Source organism: Trichechus manatus, unplaced genomic scaffold (assembly GCF_000243295.1).
Source record: "Trichechus manatus latirostris isolate Lorelei unplaced genomic scaffold, TriManLat1.0 scaffold00105, whole genome shotgun sequence".
NCBI classification, from domain to species: domain Eukaryota; kingdom Metazoa; phylum Chordata; class Mammalia; order Sirenia; family Trichechidae; genus Trichechus; species Trichechus manatus.
The window spans coordinates 8,003,835-8,020,456 of record NW_004444041.1 but is presented as its reverse complement, the minus strand read 5'-3'; the positions used below and the strand labels follow the sequence as shown (position 1 = coordinate 8,020,456).

At 37.2% G+C, this 16,622-nt stretch overlaps 1 protein-coding gene across 3 annotated transcripts in view; it reads right to left on the bottom strand.

The window, feature by feature from the left end:
- The window catches only part of CCDC158 (coiled-coil domain containing 158), a 79,861-nt gene that overhangs the window by 11,211 nt on the left and 52,028 nt on the right, over positions 1-16,622 (bottom strand). For all 3 annotated transcript variants that reach the window (XM_012557493.1, XM_023737628.1, XM_004383126.2), the window contains 3 exons: positions 7,303-7,451; positions 5,730-5,789; positions 3,372-3,431 (listed from right to left, as the gene is read on the bottom strand). In XM_012557493.1, coding sequence (XP_012412947.1) covers positions 3,372-3,431; positions 5,730-5,789; positions 7,303-7,451 — 269 coding nt within the window. The remainder of the gene's footprint in view (positions 1-3,371; positions 3,432-5,729; positions 5,790-7,302; positions 7,452-16,622) is intronic.

Genomic DNA, 16,622 nt, shown 5'->3' with positions numbered 1-16,622 from the left:
GCTTCACAGAATGAATTCAAAACTATCCTTTCCTTTTCTATGTTCTGAAATAGTTTGAATAGTACTGGTGTGAGGTCTTCTCTGAATATTTGGTAGAATTCCCCAGTGAAGCTATCTGGGCCAGGCCTTTTTTGTTGTTACTGAGATTTTTTTGTTTGTTATTTTTATTACCTTTTCAATCTCTTTTCTTGTTATGGGTCTGTTCAGATTTTCTACCTCAGTTTGTGTTAGTTTAGGTTGTGTATTTCTAGAAATGTGTTCATTTCCTCTAGGTTTTCAAACTTGCTGGAGAATAGTTTTTCATAGCACTCTGTTATGATCCTTTTTATTTCAGCTAGGTCTGTTGTAATGTCCCCCATTTCATTTCTTGTTTGGGTTATATGTATCCTCTCCTGTTTTTCTTTTGTCAATTTGGCCAATGGTTTGTCGATTTTGCTGATCCTTTCAAAGAACCAACGTAATTTTGTTGATTCTACCATTTTTCTATTCTCTATTTCATTTATTTCTGTTGTGATCTTTAATATCTCCTGTTTTCCGGTGGCTGTGGACTTCTTTTGCTGTTCTCTATTTGTTCGAGTTGTAAAGCCAACATTTTGATTTTATCCCTTTTTTCTTTTTTGATGTTTGCATCTATTGCTATAAATTGCCCTCTGAGCACTGCCTTTGCTGTGTCCCAGAGGTTTTGGTATGATGTGTTTTCATTCTCATTTGACTCTAGGAATTTTTTTTATTACCTCTTTCATTTCTTCTATTACCCAGTGGTTTTAAGCAAAGTGTTATTCAGTTTTCATGTCTTTTCCTTGCTCTTCCTGTTATTAATTTCTACTTTTATGGTGTTATGATCAGAGAAAATGCTTTGTATTATTTCAGTGTTTTGGATTTTGCTGAGGGTTGCTTTGTGACCTAAGATGTGGTCTATTTTGGAAAACATTCCATGTGCATCAGAAAAGAATGTATACTTTGCTGCTGTTGGACAGAGTGTTATATACATGTCTATGAGGTCAACTTGGTTGCTTGTGGCCTTTAGATCTTCTGTATCTTAGTTGAGTTTCTTTCTAGGTGTTCTGTCCTTTATGGAGAGTGGTGTGTTGAAGTCTCCTACTATTATTGTGGAATGTCAATTTCTCTTTTCAGTGCTGTTAAGAGTTTTTTTAATGTATTTTGGAGCCTTGTTGTTGGATGTGTAGATATTTATTATGATTATGTCATCATGGTGGATTGTCCTTGTAATCATTATACAATACCCTTCCTTGTCTTTTATGGTGGATTTTGCCTTAAGGTCTATTTGATCTGAGATTAGTACTGCCACTTCTGCTCTTTTTTGGTTGCTGTTTGCTTGATATATTTTTTTCCATCTTTTGATTTTTAAAGATTTATGTCTTTGTTTCTAAGGTGTATGTCTTGTAAACAGCATACTGATGGGTACTGTTTTTTTAGTCCATTCTGTCACTATCTCTTTATGGGTGCATTTAAGCCATTTACATTTGGTGTGATTATTGATAGGTGTGAGTTTATTGCTGTCATTTTGTAGTGCTTTTTTGTGTGTGGTGCTGATGTTTTCTTTGTTCCTCTTACTCTCCTGTGCTGAGTTCCTTTTATTTGTGGAATTTCTTTTTGTTTCTTTCGTTTTTGTAGTTTTTATGTTTGCTGACATTTTACGTTTTTCTTCTTTATTTTGATGACTAGGTTTGTTAACTTTCTTTGTGGTTACCTTGAAATTTATCTCTTTCTTCCTAAGTTTGAACCAGTCTTTTATTACTTGATATTGTCTGGACTTCCTCTCCATTTGGAAGTTCTATACCTATACTGTTTATTCCTCCTTTTATTGTTCTGACATTGTTGTCATTTACATTTACATTACATTTACATTGTTGTCTCTGATTCCCTGTTGTAAATCTTTTAGTTTTGTTTTATCCTTGAGAGTTACTTTATTCCTTCATTTAAGATTCAGGGTTCCAGGACTGACATCTGTACCTGTTTTACTTGGTTTTTCAGTTCTTTGTTGCAGAGGGATGCCCTAGTGCATCTGACTAGGCTGCCATCTTTGCTCCGCTCTGCACTATAATTGTTGATTTAGCTTATACAGCTACAAAAGTTTATAGAGTAAGAAACATTAAGATGTTGATTAAAGAGAAGTGCTGCGATTATAGTGAAATGTTGCAGTAAAACAGCAATTTCAGTAGTCTTTCTCATGCCATTTAAGTTTGAGTTTAAAAAATGGGCAGTTTTTCATAGTACAGAACATTCATATGCATTTTTTTATTTTCTAGTATGTTCCATACTCTTCAGAGCTTCTATTAAAGTCTCTTTTCCCAGTTTTAGTGCACAATGGGGTTAGATCCCATCTTTCCTCCACTATTCTCCCTCTTTACAAACACATCATTGCTGAAGGAAGCCTGCCTGAGAACTCGAGAGCTTGTACCACCAGCCCAGACTAGCACTGCTATTGACATGTCTGCAATCTCTCTGATGTGACAACATATTTTTCTAGCCATGGAGAAACTCTTTAGCAGAGCTTTGGTTATCTCACGGAAGTAGCTCTTCTCTGCCCCATCCCCGGGATTGGGCCCTTTCCCAGGGAGTTCAGTGGCAGTACATGCTTGTGATCATGTGCATGAGCTCAGGAGCCAGCTAGACCTGAGTTCAAATCTGACCTCCATTATTTAAAACCTGTGTGATCCTGGCAAGTTGCTTAAGCAATCTAAGTCTTCATTTCCTAATCTACACACAGGAATAATGATCCTTACCTTATAGATTAGATAAACTTAATAAGTCTAAAACACTTGGAAAATAGTAAGAATAAAAATATGTAGTAAATATTTGCTGTTATTAATAGGTACAATATAGTATTATACACGCAGGTGGGAAGGAAATCAAAGCCTTCTCTTCAATTTTAGGCTAAGAAAAAGATTTGTTTATAAAGATTCAAATTCACTCTATATTGATCAAGTAGCAGAGACAGTTAGAAAATATTTATAATACTGTCTTAATTCATTCACTAAACAAATGATTCAAAGATTACTATGTGGCAGGCATTGTGCTTGATGATGAAGCTACAGCAATGAATAAGCCGTTGCCTAACTGGAACTTAAACAGCAGAAATCATTTTCATTTTCTTTTGGCATTTTTTATAGCTGGTGAAAATAGAAAAGGTAATAATAAGTTTTTTTTCCCCCCAGGTAGTCAACATACAGACCTTTCAACAGTAAACAACTTGAGGCAAGGGCTCATATCTGTGTTGTTCACTGTTAGATTCCCAGGGCCTAGCACAGCATACTGCGTATCGTGGGCAGTAAAAATCCTTGAATGAATGAATGAACCATAGTAAGGAGGACATTTTGAAAACCAGGGCTGACAAGATAATTTCTTACCTGCTAAGAGTTTCACTTGATTTGCTGCCTTCAGTGGAGTCCCTTAATGAGTTGTTGCTTCTGTTAACAGAGGGGTGGGAGAAATTACAGATAACATAATGGTATTTTCTTACCAATGCAGTGAAGGTTTGTCAGAAAAATAATTTAATCTTACAGGGTGAATTGATGTCATCTGATAGCTAGCTAGCTAGATCATAAGTATTAATAATAAAACAAAACTGTTCCTCTGAACTTTACTTTTGGACAGATAGATTAAAGAGTGAGGATGAGGCACTGGATCTTCCAGACGGAGAGAAGCTTGAAGATAAAAATGAATGAACTTATTTTAGGAATCAGCAGTCTGGTTTGATTAGAACATAATGCAGGAGTAAAAACAGGCTGGTGACAAGTTAGGAAGATTCTTCAATGTCAGACTGAGGGACCATGTAGTTAATGCAGGAGACAGTGAGGAGCTACCGCAGATTTTCAGGCAGTGGCCTGTGTGTCTTCCATGAATGACAAGTTAATATTAGCTCCTCTCCACAACCCCCGCACCCCTGCTTTTGGGCTTAAGTCAGTTCTAAGAACTGTCTTTGTTTAGAGTCTTATTTCAGGTTATGGATTTCACTTCCTTATACACTTATTTTAAAATGATTTCATTAAAAAATTTAGCTATACTAAATTATTGATGAAAACAGGACTCTTTTCAGTAGGTTCTTATAATCCTGTATTGAGGTGTTACAATTTCTGTGCCACTCTTCTCTCAAGGAACTTATATAAGCTATTGTAAATAAGTATAAATGCAGAAAAAGTTCTTCCATTTTTGATATGCTATGGTTGCAGCAGTACATCAACAAAGAACTGCCAGAAGTTCAAGCCAGATTCAGAAGAGGACGTGGAATGTGGGGTATCATTGCTGATGTCAGATGGATTTTGGCTGAAAGCAGAGAATACCAGAAGGATGTTTACCTGTGTTTTATTGACTATGCAAAGGCATTCAACTGCATGGACCATAACAAATTATGGATAACTTTGCAAAGAATGGGAATTCCAGAGCACTTAATTATGCTCATACGGAACCTGTACGTAGACCAAGAGGCAGTTGTTCGAACAGAACAAGAGGATACTGCATGGCTTAAAATCAGGAAAGGTGTAGGGCTGTACCCTTTCACCACACTTACTCAATCTGTATGCTGAGCAAATAAACTGAGAAGCTGGACTATATGAAGAAGAACGCAGCATCAGGGTTGGAGGAAGACTCATTAACAACCCCGCGATATGCACATGACACAACCTTGCTTGCTGAAAGTGAAGAGGACTTGAAGCACTTACTGTTGAAGATCAAAGACTACAGCCTTCGGTATGGATTACACCTCAACAAAAGAAAACAAAAATCCTCATAACGGGACCAGTGCGCTACATCATGATAAATGGAGAAAATACTGAAGTTGTCAATGCCCATGGAAGCAGCAGTCAAGAAATCAAATGAAGCTGGACAATGAATAAGGAAGATCAAAGAAGAACTGATGCATTTCAATTATGGTGTTGGTGAAGAATACTGAATATACCACAGACTGCCAAAAGAACTAACAAGTCTGTCTTGGAAGAAGTACAGCCAGAGTGCTCCTTGGAAGCGAGGATGGCGAGACTTCGTCTCATATAATCAGAAGACTAGTCCCTGGAGAAGGACATCATGCTTGGTAAGTTACAGGGTCAACAAAAAAGAGGAAGACTTTCGATGAGATGGACTGACACAGTGGCTGCAATAATGGGCTCAAACACAGCAGTGATTGTGAGAATGGCGCAGGATTGGGCAGTGTTTCGTTCTGTTGTACATAGGGTTGCTATGAGTTGGAACTGACTCAACGGCACCTAACGACACCATCACCAGCACCATATAAATATCCTTATATAAGTCAGCATAAAAAAAATTAAAACAAGCAAAAACTCCTATGAAGTTGATTTCCAGAAAGTAAATTATTTTAAGGCGCCCTTGTGGTGCAGTGTTTAAGTGCTTGGCTGCAAATCAAAAGGTCGGCAATTTGAACCTGGCAGCTGCTACGTGGGAGAAAGATGTGGCAGTCTGCTTCGTTAAAGATTACAGCCTTGGAAACCCTATGGGGCAGTTCTACTCTGTCCTATAGGGTCGCTATGAGTTGGAATTGACAGCAACTTGTTTGGGTTTTTTTGGTTAAATTATTTTAGATTCCACTGGCATCCCCTTTACTTTCAATTAGACAATGTAACAATTTTCCTTCAATGAACCCAATATGCTCATCAATTCTCTTGCAAACTGTCCAAACAGAATTCCTAAATTACCCAGCCACATATGAAATTCATGAACAATTAATTAGATTCAGAATCTCAGATTATTCTTACCTATGGCATATCTCTGCTCTCAGGCTTGATTCAGTGATGCAATCTCTTACTCTATCATTTCTGTATAGACAAACATGACTCTCAGTTAATTGTATAAAGAACAACTTCCAGATCTCACGTATTTTTAGAATAGTCAATTGCTCACATGTAGTTAAGTCTTCGTTAAGCCTTTGTTAGCAGATTTTAGGCCTCCAAGCAAATTTTGCAAAGTGCTACCCCTGCAGTAGGCCTTAGAAATGCTTTCCTTCCATGTTGGTGACAAGCTCTTTTGTAGGGTTACTGCAAATTAACATAAACTTTCTAAAGGCAGGAGCCAAATATATTCATGTTCATTATAGTCCAGTATAGCTCAAGCCAATAAGTAGTGGCTGAGGTCATAGAAACCCGATCAGGGAAGCCATGATAATCTCTGTAATGATTTGTGCTGGGAGCCAGGAGCTCTCATTTTTACTTTTGGCTTTGCCTCTTTGATAGGAAGAGACAGGACAGCCTATGCCTACATTTCCTCATCTGTCAAATGAGCTTAATACTACTACCCTGGCTTAGAAGGCATATTATAGAGTTATGACAAAAAGAAAAGTGCCTTGCAAATATAAGTATTCTTTGAGGGAGTAGCCAATAAAGCATTTCTGAAATTAAGTGATTCAGAGAATGCAGTGTTGTGCTAGGTAACTGGGCTGTTACTAATATTTTGCTATTAATATTAATACTACTATTAATAACAATTAGACAAATCTAGCTAATATTTTGGCACCTGGGGTTAATCTACACTAACTGAACATTTTACGGAACTGGAGATTGTTTACATGTAAATATTATTTAAGAAAGTATTACTTTTAGATATTTGCTGTATAATCAAAACATAAATATTACAACAATTATAACACTAAACTAAAAAACAATATATCATATTAAAATGCTTTAAGACAAGTTAATCTGAATAATAATACACAGTAAAAGAAAAAAAAAATGAAAATTTCATTGCTTCCTGCAGGTTTGTATAGGGAAGAGCTGGTAAACTGGCTGAATCCTTTTTGGATCTGTCCTTTTATTAATTTGGCATAAATCATTGGCATGAATACCTAGAGAACCAAGGCCTTTCCTACTGGTTATACCTGGAGGATGATGTAGTTTCCCAGGGTTCTAGTTTTAGAACTAGAACTGTATGGCTGCAGGCAAGTCAATTAACCTTTAAAAACTTGTTTTTTCTCATTTGTAAAATGCGATAAATAAACCCTGCCTTGCTTGTCTTAAAGGGCTGTTGTGATAATCAAATAAGATAATTCTCTTGTGAGAATTATAAATTACCATACACATGTAACTCTGGGTACCATCTTGCACTGACTATTATCTAAATAAAATGACTATACTATTTTCTTTTGATGTCAAGTTGTTTTACTTTTACTGAACTCTTCCACTCTCACATTGTCTTTCTTGGTAATATCAGACACTCTTCAAATTTATTTAAACCTCAACCTCCCTGAGAGTAACACGTGGAAAACCTAACAGCAAACCACTCATGAGAGAAGCTTTCCCATTCTGAAGGACATGTCAGTCTTACACAGCCACGTACAGGCCTCCTAGAGATGGTGTTCTCCCATCATCCTCAGACTTGCTCAGAGGCACAGAGGGTTCATCATTGATCACACTTCTCAACTCTTGGAGAAGCTGTTTCAGGTCTCTTGTTGGATCTTCCTTCAGTGTATTAGATTTCACAGAGTGCTGAATTAAAATAATTCACAAAACAAAGACACTTTATTTTCCCAGATTCATATGCTATTTCCTATTATAAAATTAATCCAAGTAATTACAAATTGTAGGGGAGCAAAAAAGGGAAACAAAAATTGCCTGTATCTTACAACCCACAGATAATAATAACCAATCAAAAATCAATACAGTACTATATCTAATTTATATATGCATATGTGTGTACTTATATTCATACACATATGTGATCAAAGTATACATCTTTCTTAAACTCTTTAAAAAATTTTTAACAATGAAATGACCATCCTTACCATGTCATTAAACATTTTCTACTACATCCAGGTAAAATAATTTCAATGTTTTCTTCAGGGCTAAACTAATTTTATAACTCTACAGAATTTTGGAAGTAGGAAACTCTTTATAGAGATTTTCCACATTTTACTGATGAGGAAAGAGACATCCAACTGTTTAAAACTGTGTTATTTGGTATTTCAGAAAAATATAAAAAGATTTTCAGACTGCTATCTATTGTCCCTCCAATGAATAATTATAACAAGTACGTTCTCAATAGGCACTTTAAGAGAGGAAGCCAACTGATACTCAGAAGTTGGCTGGTGAACAAGTGGACTCTGTTGGAGGACTCTCATGGCTAGACCATTAAGCATCATCAAATTATTCCAGTCTGAGGTGTCCATCCCCACTTTAGGGTTACATGTACCATATGGATTAGCTGCTGAGGATGAATATTGCAAAAGTTTTGTTCTTTGGGCTTTTCTAGAGTCCATGCTAACCAAGAGCTGATGATAAATGATATAACACTTAATTCCTTCCCATTCCCAATCCTCACTGATAAACCACATATGACATCCAGCTGAAGATGTTCAAGTAGATGATCCAATTTTACCAAATACTGTTTTTTTTTGTTGTCCTAGGCCTGGTAGCCATAATAGCCAAAGTGGAATAAATTTTATGAATCTATAAGATAACTTTATCCTCTTGCAATCTTCAGTCACCTTAGTTCTAACCTTGAAATTTCAATGCAGTACCTACACTCTCATATATTCTGCCCCCTAGAAAGTTTATTTAATAAGTTTTGGTAATACTGTTAAGTTTTAAACCCTTGACATTTAATATAAGTGATCAATATAATCACCTACAAACACATAAAAATGTCTTTTTTGTTATCATGGCACCCAGGTTCTTTGAGAGTGACTGGTGGTTTACAAGATGCACAAGGTTGAAAGCCACTCCTTTCTGCCATTCATTTATCAATCACACATAATCAGCTCTCTAGCATTCTTTCATGACCTCATCCTTGTATTGTCTTAAACTTCTGAAATGTGTATTGCTCCTCCAATGAAAATGCAAGCTCTACAGAGACAAGGAATTGGTTGGATCTTCACACTCTTTGTACATATTCTTTGTACGCTGAATTGCAAATAGCCCATAATTTGTACATAAAATTACAAAAATATCATCTGGTTCTAGTCCAACCACCAATCAGAAGTGATGATGAATTCCATTCCCTCTGGCATCCCAGCAGTATGCTTGTCTGGCCTTTGCTTGTTCATTAAAAACCAAGGGAGGCAGTTTAACTCTTAAATGGCTTTAATCTTTTGAAAGACAGGCTTACTAAATTGAATCTGTCTCCATATAACTTCCATTCCTGGTCACAGTTCCACCTCCTTAGATTCACAGGAAACAAGTCCAACATAATAATAGTTAGAAATGGATACTTATTTTATCACTCCAACCTTCTTTCCCCACCCTACTCCCCTACACACATCCCATGCTAAACCTTTTCAATTCATCTACTTTTCCTATGGCATGGGCTCCTGTTCCTTCATCACTCTGGTTGTGCTTCTTTTAGCAGACTCTGATTCTCTTAAACTGTCATGTCCAAAATGAAATATAATATTCTGAGACATTGTGACCACAGCAGATCTGGATGCTATACTTATAACCTTTTTTGGCTGCCACAGAATGGCTGGCTCAGTCAGAGCAGACAATCAACTGAGGTTCCGTATGCTTTTTCCACATGTTATTGATAAGCCTCATCCTTCATATCTGGTATCTTGTTTTGTTGGGTACTTAGTATCAAGCTCAAGAGTACATGTATCCTAATCAACTTTCTCTTCATAGACCTGACTCATCATTTCAGACTGTCAAGATAATGAATAGAGGCACAGTCTAATGTTTATCATGTACTATGCACTTTGTATGTTGTCTCATTTCAACTTTCATCTTCAAAACCACCCAGTAAGAAAGATCATTACCTCCATTTCAGAGATGAGGAAACTGAGGCAAAGAGAGGTTAAATAATTTGCTCAAGATTACATGAGTGGTAGACAGCAAAGCTGGGATAAAAACTGTCATCTGAGTGACTTCAAAGCCCATGATCTTTTCCCCTGTGGTATATGGACCAATCTATCACTGGATATACTTATAAGGAAATATGATCAGTATGCCATGAAATGTCCAAATTAAGGATCACTAAATAGCAAAATTATAGAATATGAGTGAGGATTAAGTAATATAGTTGAGCCCCTGACCTCAACATACTTACTGTCTGCTTATTTCAGAAGGTAATTCACATATCGTGAGACAACAATTACCCTAAACTCAGAAACATTAAACAAGGATTGATTTATAAGTGGAATGCCCCTTGGGAATCTTTAAGACTACTACAAAGATACTAATACAAATGCAGTACCGTTTCCTAACCTATTCCTTGAAGAAATAAGGACTAGAGAGGCAGTGTGGTACAATGGAAAAGAGCTCTGGCATCCCAGCAGTATGCTTGTCTGGCCTTTGCTTATTCACTAAAAACCAAGGAGGCAGTTTAATTTTTATATAGCCTTAATCTTTTTTTTTTATAATGCTTTTTATTGTTTTAAGTGAAAGTTTACGTACAAAATTAGGTTCCTCTTTAACAATTTTTATACAAATTGTTCCATGCCATTGGTTACAATTTTTACAATGCATCAGCTTTCTCATTATTTTCATTCTGTTTGTTCTGTTTCCACTGATCTAGCTTTCCTTCCCCTCCTTGCCTTCTCATTTTTGCTTCTGGGGAACTGTTGATCATTTAGTTTTATATATAGTTAACTTTTTAAGGCAGCACATTACTCATGGGTGATATTATTTATTTTATAAGCCAATCTATTATTTGGCTGAAATGTGACCTGCAGAAATAGCTTTAATTCCAAGTTCAAAGGGAATCATAAGGCAGTAGTCTTGGGGGTCCCTCTAGTCTCTACTGATCTAGTAGGTCTGGTCTTTTTTAGGAATTTGAATTTTGTTCTACATTTTTCTCCTAATCTGTCTGGGACTTTCTATTGTGTCCCTGGTCAGAATGGTCGGTAGCGGTTGCTGGACACCATCTAGTTCTTCTGGTCTCAGGTTTGAAGAGGTTGTGGTTCATGTGGGCTATTGGTCCTGTAGACTAGCTTTTTCTTAGAGCCTTTAATTTCCTTCATTCTCTTTTGCTCCATACGAGTAGAGACCAATAGCTGTATATTAGATGGCCGCTTGCAAGCTTTTAAGACCCCAGACGCTACTCACCAAATTCGGATGTAGAACATTGACTTTTTGTGAACTATGTTATGTCAATTGACTAAGTTGTCCCCCAAGACTATGGTCCCAAGCCTTCTGACCAGTAAACCAAACCCTTGAGTTATTTGGATATATGTAGGAAGCCTCCGTAACTGTGCCCCCCATGTGGTTTGTTATATACGTGGATATATATGCAGCACAGAAAAACATGTTTATACTTACGCCTACAGATATTCTTATACGTGCACATGCATTTACTCTCATATGCCTTCCTATACACATTTGTATCCAAATCTACCTACGTAACCACATGCATATTTTTTGGTTGTTTTTACTGTTGTTGCAACACTGTATGTTACAGCATTTACCGAAATTGTCCCTTTTTCTCAGGTACTTCTTAGTGTTTTTATTTACTTTGGTCAAGTTGTACTGACTTCACCCATATTAGGGATTGCCTTCCTCATCACCAAAAGTATAGCCTTAATCTTTTGAAAGAAAGGCTTACTAAACTGAATCAGCCTTTATACAATTACGATTCCTGGTCATAGTTCCACCCCTTTAGGATCACAGGGAACAAGGGCAAATTACCTTTCACAGACCAATAAACTTTGCTGAACATTTATTATATACAGACACTTTTTTAGGAACTAGAGTCAAATGACAAAATAACATGGGCTCCTCCTACAGAGACCATAGAGCTTAATATGGGAGACAAATGCATAAAAAGGTAATTTCACTCTAACAAGGGAATTGCTTCAAGTCTCAGTTTCTTCATTTATAAAAATGAGGAAAATACTCTTTCTTTGCAAGGATGGTATAAAAAATGAAAAGTACTTAGTATGCATAGTATTCAAAAAAGGCTGCTTTCTACCTCCCTCTCCACTTAATACAAGAACATTAAAGTATTTTATATGCTTCATATTTACTGATCTAGGATCACCAGATAGATGCTCTGACTTGAAATATAATGTCATATTATATGTAGATACAACGTCATATCTATACAGAGTAGAACCACAAATAAGCAGTTATCAGGGTTAAATTTGCATTTTAGCTACTACGCACTTTTTTTTTTTTTAAGCTGCAGTAAAAGAACTACACGTGTCAGAAACCTATCTCCTCTTCATTTCCAAATAGTAGTTTTTCAAACAACTTCTTGTAAGGGAGAAATATATTCAACATCCTACCTTTTTCTGACGAACTCTGCTATACAGGGAAAGCATTTTACCTTCATATTTTTATACAATACCTCCAATAATGACATTCAAATAAAGGTAATACATTGGCTCTACAACTGAATCTACCATGGGCCAGGAAAAAGATAATTCTCTTATTTTTTATTAGTTTTTCCAGTAAGATTAATACAAGTGGGTCATGTGAGGAAACATTAGGAAGAGGATAACATGTTGTTCAGGAAGGGTCAAAGTTTTTCAGAAGCCCTGTTTAAATCTCAGAAAATTAAGTATTTACACAATGAGTCAAATAAACAGCCAGTAGTAAAAATAAGGGTAAAAGTGCAGAGCCTGGAAACTACATCTCAGTAAATTTTATATCTGCCACTTAAAGACAATATTTCTTTGCTGTAACTATGTGCTTGAATAAAGTCTTAGTTTCATCATTGAAAGAGTATACACTCACTCCTCACTTATCAACTGGTTAGGTTCCAGAGACCAGGCTGTTAATGTGAAAATCTGGGTTACGGGAAAATGGAAGACTTTTTTTTCTAGTTTCAGACCATCCATTTGTCCAATTTTTTTTTTTTAATTTAGAAAATAGGATTATAGAAATAATAACAGCTAGGATTTACTGATGTGCTCATCACTGTGATGAGTCCAGAAGAGGAGGCTTGGAGGAGACAAAGCTGGATAAAGCTGGCCTGTGTGACTGGTGGGCCCATGGCTTAACCACTTCACCTTCCTCCCGTGTGGGGTCAGAACTTCCTTCACAAAGCCACCTCTGGGGTTCCACTTGCATCCCTGCAAGCCTTTTGTTCACAGTCTCAGAGCCTGTTCTGCCCTCTGGACTTGGTGAGTCAGCGAGGCAGGTTTGAGGCTTCCTGCCAGGGCACTGGGAGCCTGGTCCCTGCGCGTCTGACCCCACTGAGACAGAAGCTTCAGACCCAGTTTGGCTCACTTTGGGATGCTCGCAGGCATTTCTTTCAAACACCCTCTCTGATGCCTCTTTCTTTCCTCCCTTCTCAGCCTATAGCAATTTTGAGCTGCAAGACTCAGGCCGCATAGGAGCTGGGAAGCCAGAACCTGCTGGCTCAGCGCTGCCTGTGCATCAGCCCGGAGGTCATGGCCACGGAGAAGGCCGACCCATGGCAGCTGGACCTGCTGCCCCCACCGGCAGGAGAGAGCAGTGGGCGTGGGGCAGCATGCCCCAGCTTCCCAGAGAGAGACCCTCGAGAGAGGGGACACTCCTCAGCCGCTGCCACCATGCCTGCTGTCTCCTTAGTGCAAAAAATAGTAGGATAGTAGATTTTTTACTATTGTAAATTTGAAATGTCGGATAATGAGATAGCTGATAAGCAAGGATTAGGTGTAATTACTTTTGTATGCAAACTACATTAGTATTTTTAATTGAAGGAAAAGTAAACGACAGAATTTTAACAAATGTTAATCATTTAACAGATAAATATTTGTTGGGCTTTATGTAAAGGGTTTTGTTACATGCTGAGGTATAGGACCTATCTCCAGATACCATGCGTATTTAGTTCAAATGGAGGAACCTGAAGACAGTGGCCAAGGTCCCCTGAAGGTTGTGGAACCAAAGCAGACAATGTGATATAACTACAAACACTGCTCTCACATATCATTAAACTTTAGGGAATTTGGCTCCATAGACTTATCTTGTGGAGAAAGACCTCTAAGAAATATTGTTTGGTGTAAAAGAAATCAAGTTGCAGAACAATACATATAGTATAATTCTATTTATATTAAAAATGTATAGATGTGTGTATCTATTTGACTATATGTATGTACAATGTGCATATGCATCCTGTATAAATGCAAATGCACAGAAAAAGACCTGCATGGTTAACAGTGGTTAACTTTAAGGAGGGCAGTGGGACTGAGGATGGGGTGAAGGACAATTTCTACCTCTTTACTGTTAAAGTTTTACATTGAACATCTGTTTATATATTACTGACCAGTTACTACTGAGTTGACTCCAATTCATGGTGACTCAATGTGTCAGAGAAGAACTGTGCTCCATAAGATTTTCAATAGCTGATTTTTTGGAAGTAGATTGCCAGACCTTTCTTTGGAGGCGTCTCTGGGTAGATCAGAACCTCCAACCTTTCAGTTAGCAGCTGAGTGCACTAACCATTTGCACCATCCAGGGCTTCCTTATGTATTAGTAATATATCCAAAATATAGGAAAGTGATTATTTCTTACGAGAAGGTAAATGGGTGAGATGGGGAGAAGCACAGAGGTAAGTTACTGGTAATGTTCTAGCTGTTGGGCTGGGCAGTGGGTTGAGTTGTATTTATTGTTATTTTAAACAAACAATCTTAATAAAGTTATGTAGAGATCAACAATGAGAATGTGTTATAAACCAAAGATTATGACTAATCCATTCTGTGCACCAATTCTGTGCAAGTTGAGTGTGTGGGCCAAAAGTTTTCTTCCTATTCCATTAAATAACAAACACAGAAGTGGACAAAGGACACATATATTATCTGGAAACACTTGTGCAACATGGTATAGCATGGGATTAGAATCAAACAAATGTGGGTACTAACCTTGGCTCCTTTGCTTACTAGCTCACAGTGGCCCTAGGCAACTTTACCTCTTTGAGTGCCTGCTTCCTTATTTTTAAAATGGGGATAATACAATCTGTTTTGCTGCATTATTGTGAAGATTAGAATTAATGAATATAAAGTGACTGACCCATTGCTGTTGTTGCTCTCAGGTGCCGTCGAGTCGGTTCCAACTCATAGCGACCCCACGAACAACAGAATGAAACACTGCCTGGTCCTACGCCAGCCTCACAATCCTCATTATGTTTGAGCCCAGTGTTGCAGCCACTGTGTCAATCCATTTCATTGAGGGTCTCATCTTTTTCACTGACCCTCTACTTTACCAAGCATGATGACCTTCTCTGGGAACTGATCCCTCCCGGTAACATGTCCAAAGTATGTGAGATGAAGTCTTGCCATCCTTGCTTCTAAAGAGCATTCTGGCTGTACTTCTTCCAAGACAGATTTGTTCGTTCTTTTGGCAGTCTATGGTATATTCAATATTTTTCACCAACACCATAATTCAAAGGCATCAATTCTTCTTCGGTATTCCTTATTCGTTGTCCAGCTTTCAAATGCATAGGAGACGATTGAAAACACATTGCTTAGGTCAAGCGCACCTTAGTCTTCAAGGTGTCATCTTTGCTTTTTAATACTTTAAAGAGATCTTTTGCAGCAGATTTGCCCAAAGCAATGCGTTGTTTGATTTCTTGACTGCTGCTTCCATGGGTACTGATTGTGGATCCAAGTAAAATGAAATCCTTGACAACTTCAGTCTTTTCTCCATTTATCATGATGTTGCTTATTGGTCCAGTTGTGAGGATTTTTGTTTTCTTTATGTTGAGGTGTAATCCATTCCTGAAGGCTGTAGTCTTTGATCTTCATCAGTAAGTGCTTCAAGTCCTCTTCAGTTTTAGCAATCAAAGTTGTGTCATCTGCATAATGCAGGTTGTTAATAAGTCCTCCTCCAATCCTGATGTTGCGTTCTTCTTCATATAGTTCAGCTTCTCGGATATTTGCTCAGCATATTAAAAAACAAAACAAAAACAAAAACCAAACTAGTTGCTGTCAAGTCGATTCCAACTCATAGCGACCCTATAGGACAGAGTAGAACTGCCCCATACGGTTTCCAAGGAGTGGCTGGTGGATTTGAACTGCTGACCTTTCAGTTAGCAGCCATAGTTCTTAACCACTGTGTTACCAGGGCAGCATACAGTCAGTATTAAATCATTGCTAGCCACTTATTTTTTTTTTTTTTTACTAAGAGAGAATTTATTTTAATGAAGACTTAATAAATTTTGAATTCCCAATTTAACAAATTAATATAAGAGAATTCTTACAGAGACCAAGGTTGCAAGTGAAATTATACCACATAAGAGCATATTTATGAAGAATTATTTGCCTCATAGATACTAGTTTATAGACAACAAATTTACTTTTTGAAGGGTCATTATGAAAACACACTCATTTTTTCTGATTATGTCTACTTTGTTCTGATTATACAGGTATAATGTGTTCATTTCTAAAAAATTTAAAAATACATGATTAAAAAAATCCCACCTGCCAGAAGACAAACACTGTTAACATTTTGATGTGTTTCCCTTCTGCTTTTTTTAAATGTATACATTTATAAAATGAGCTGAGAGGACTGTTTCAGACTTGGAAGGACGCAGTGAAGGAAGGGAGTTAGTTTCTTTTCCTTTTTTTTTTTGCCTTCTTCTTCACTCATTAACTGCTGCTTTGGGCCCCTTCAGTGTTGCTGAAAGTGAAGAGGACTTGAAGCACTTACTGATGAAGATCAAAGACTACAGCCTTCAGTATGGATTACACCTCAACATAAAGAAAACAAAAGTCCTCACGACTGGATCAATAAGCAACATCATGATAA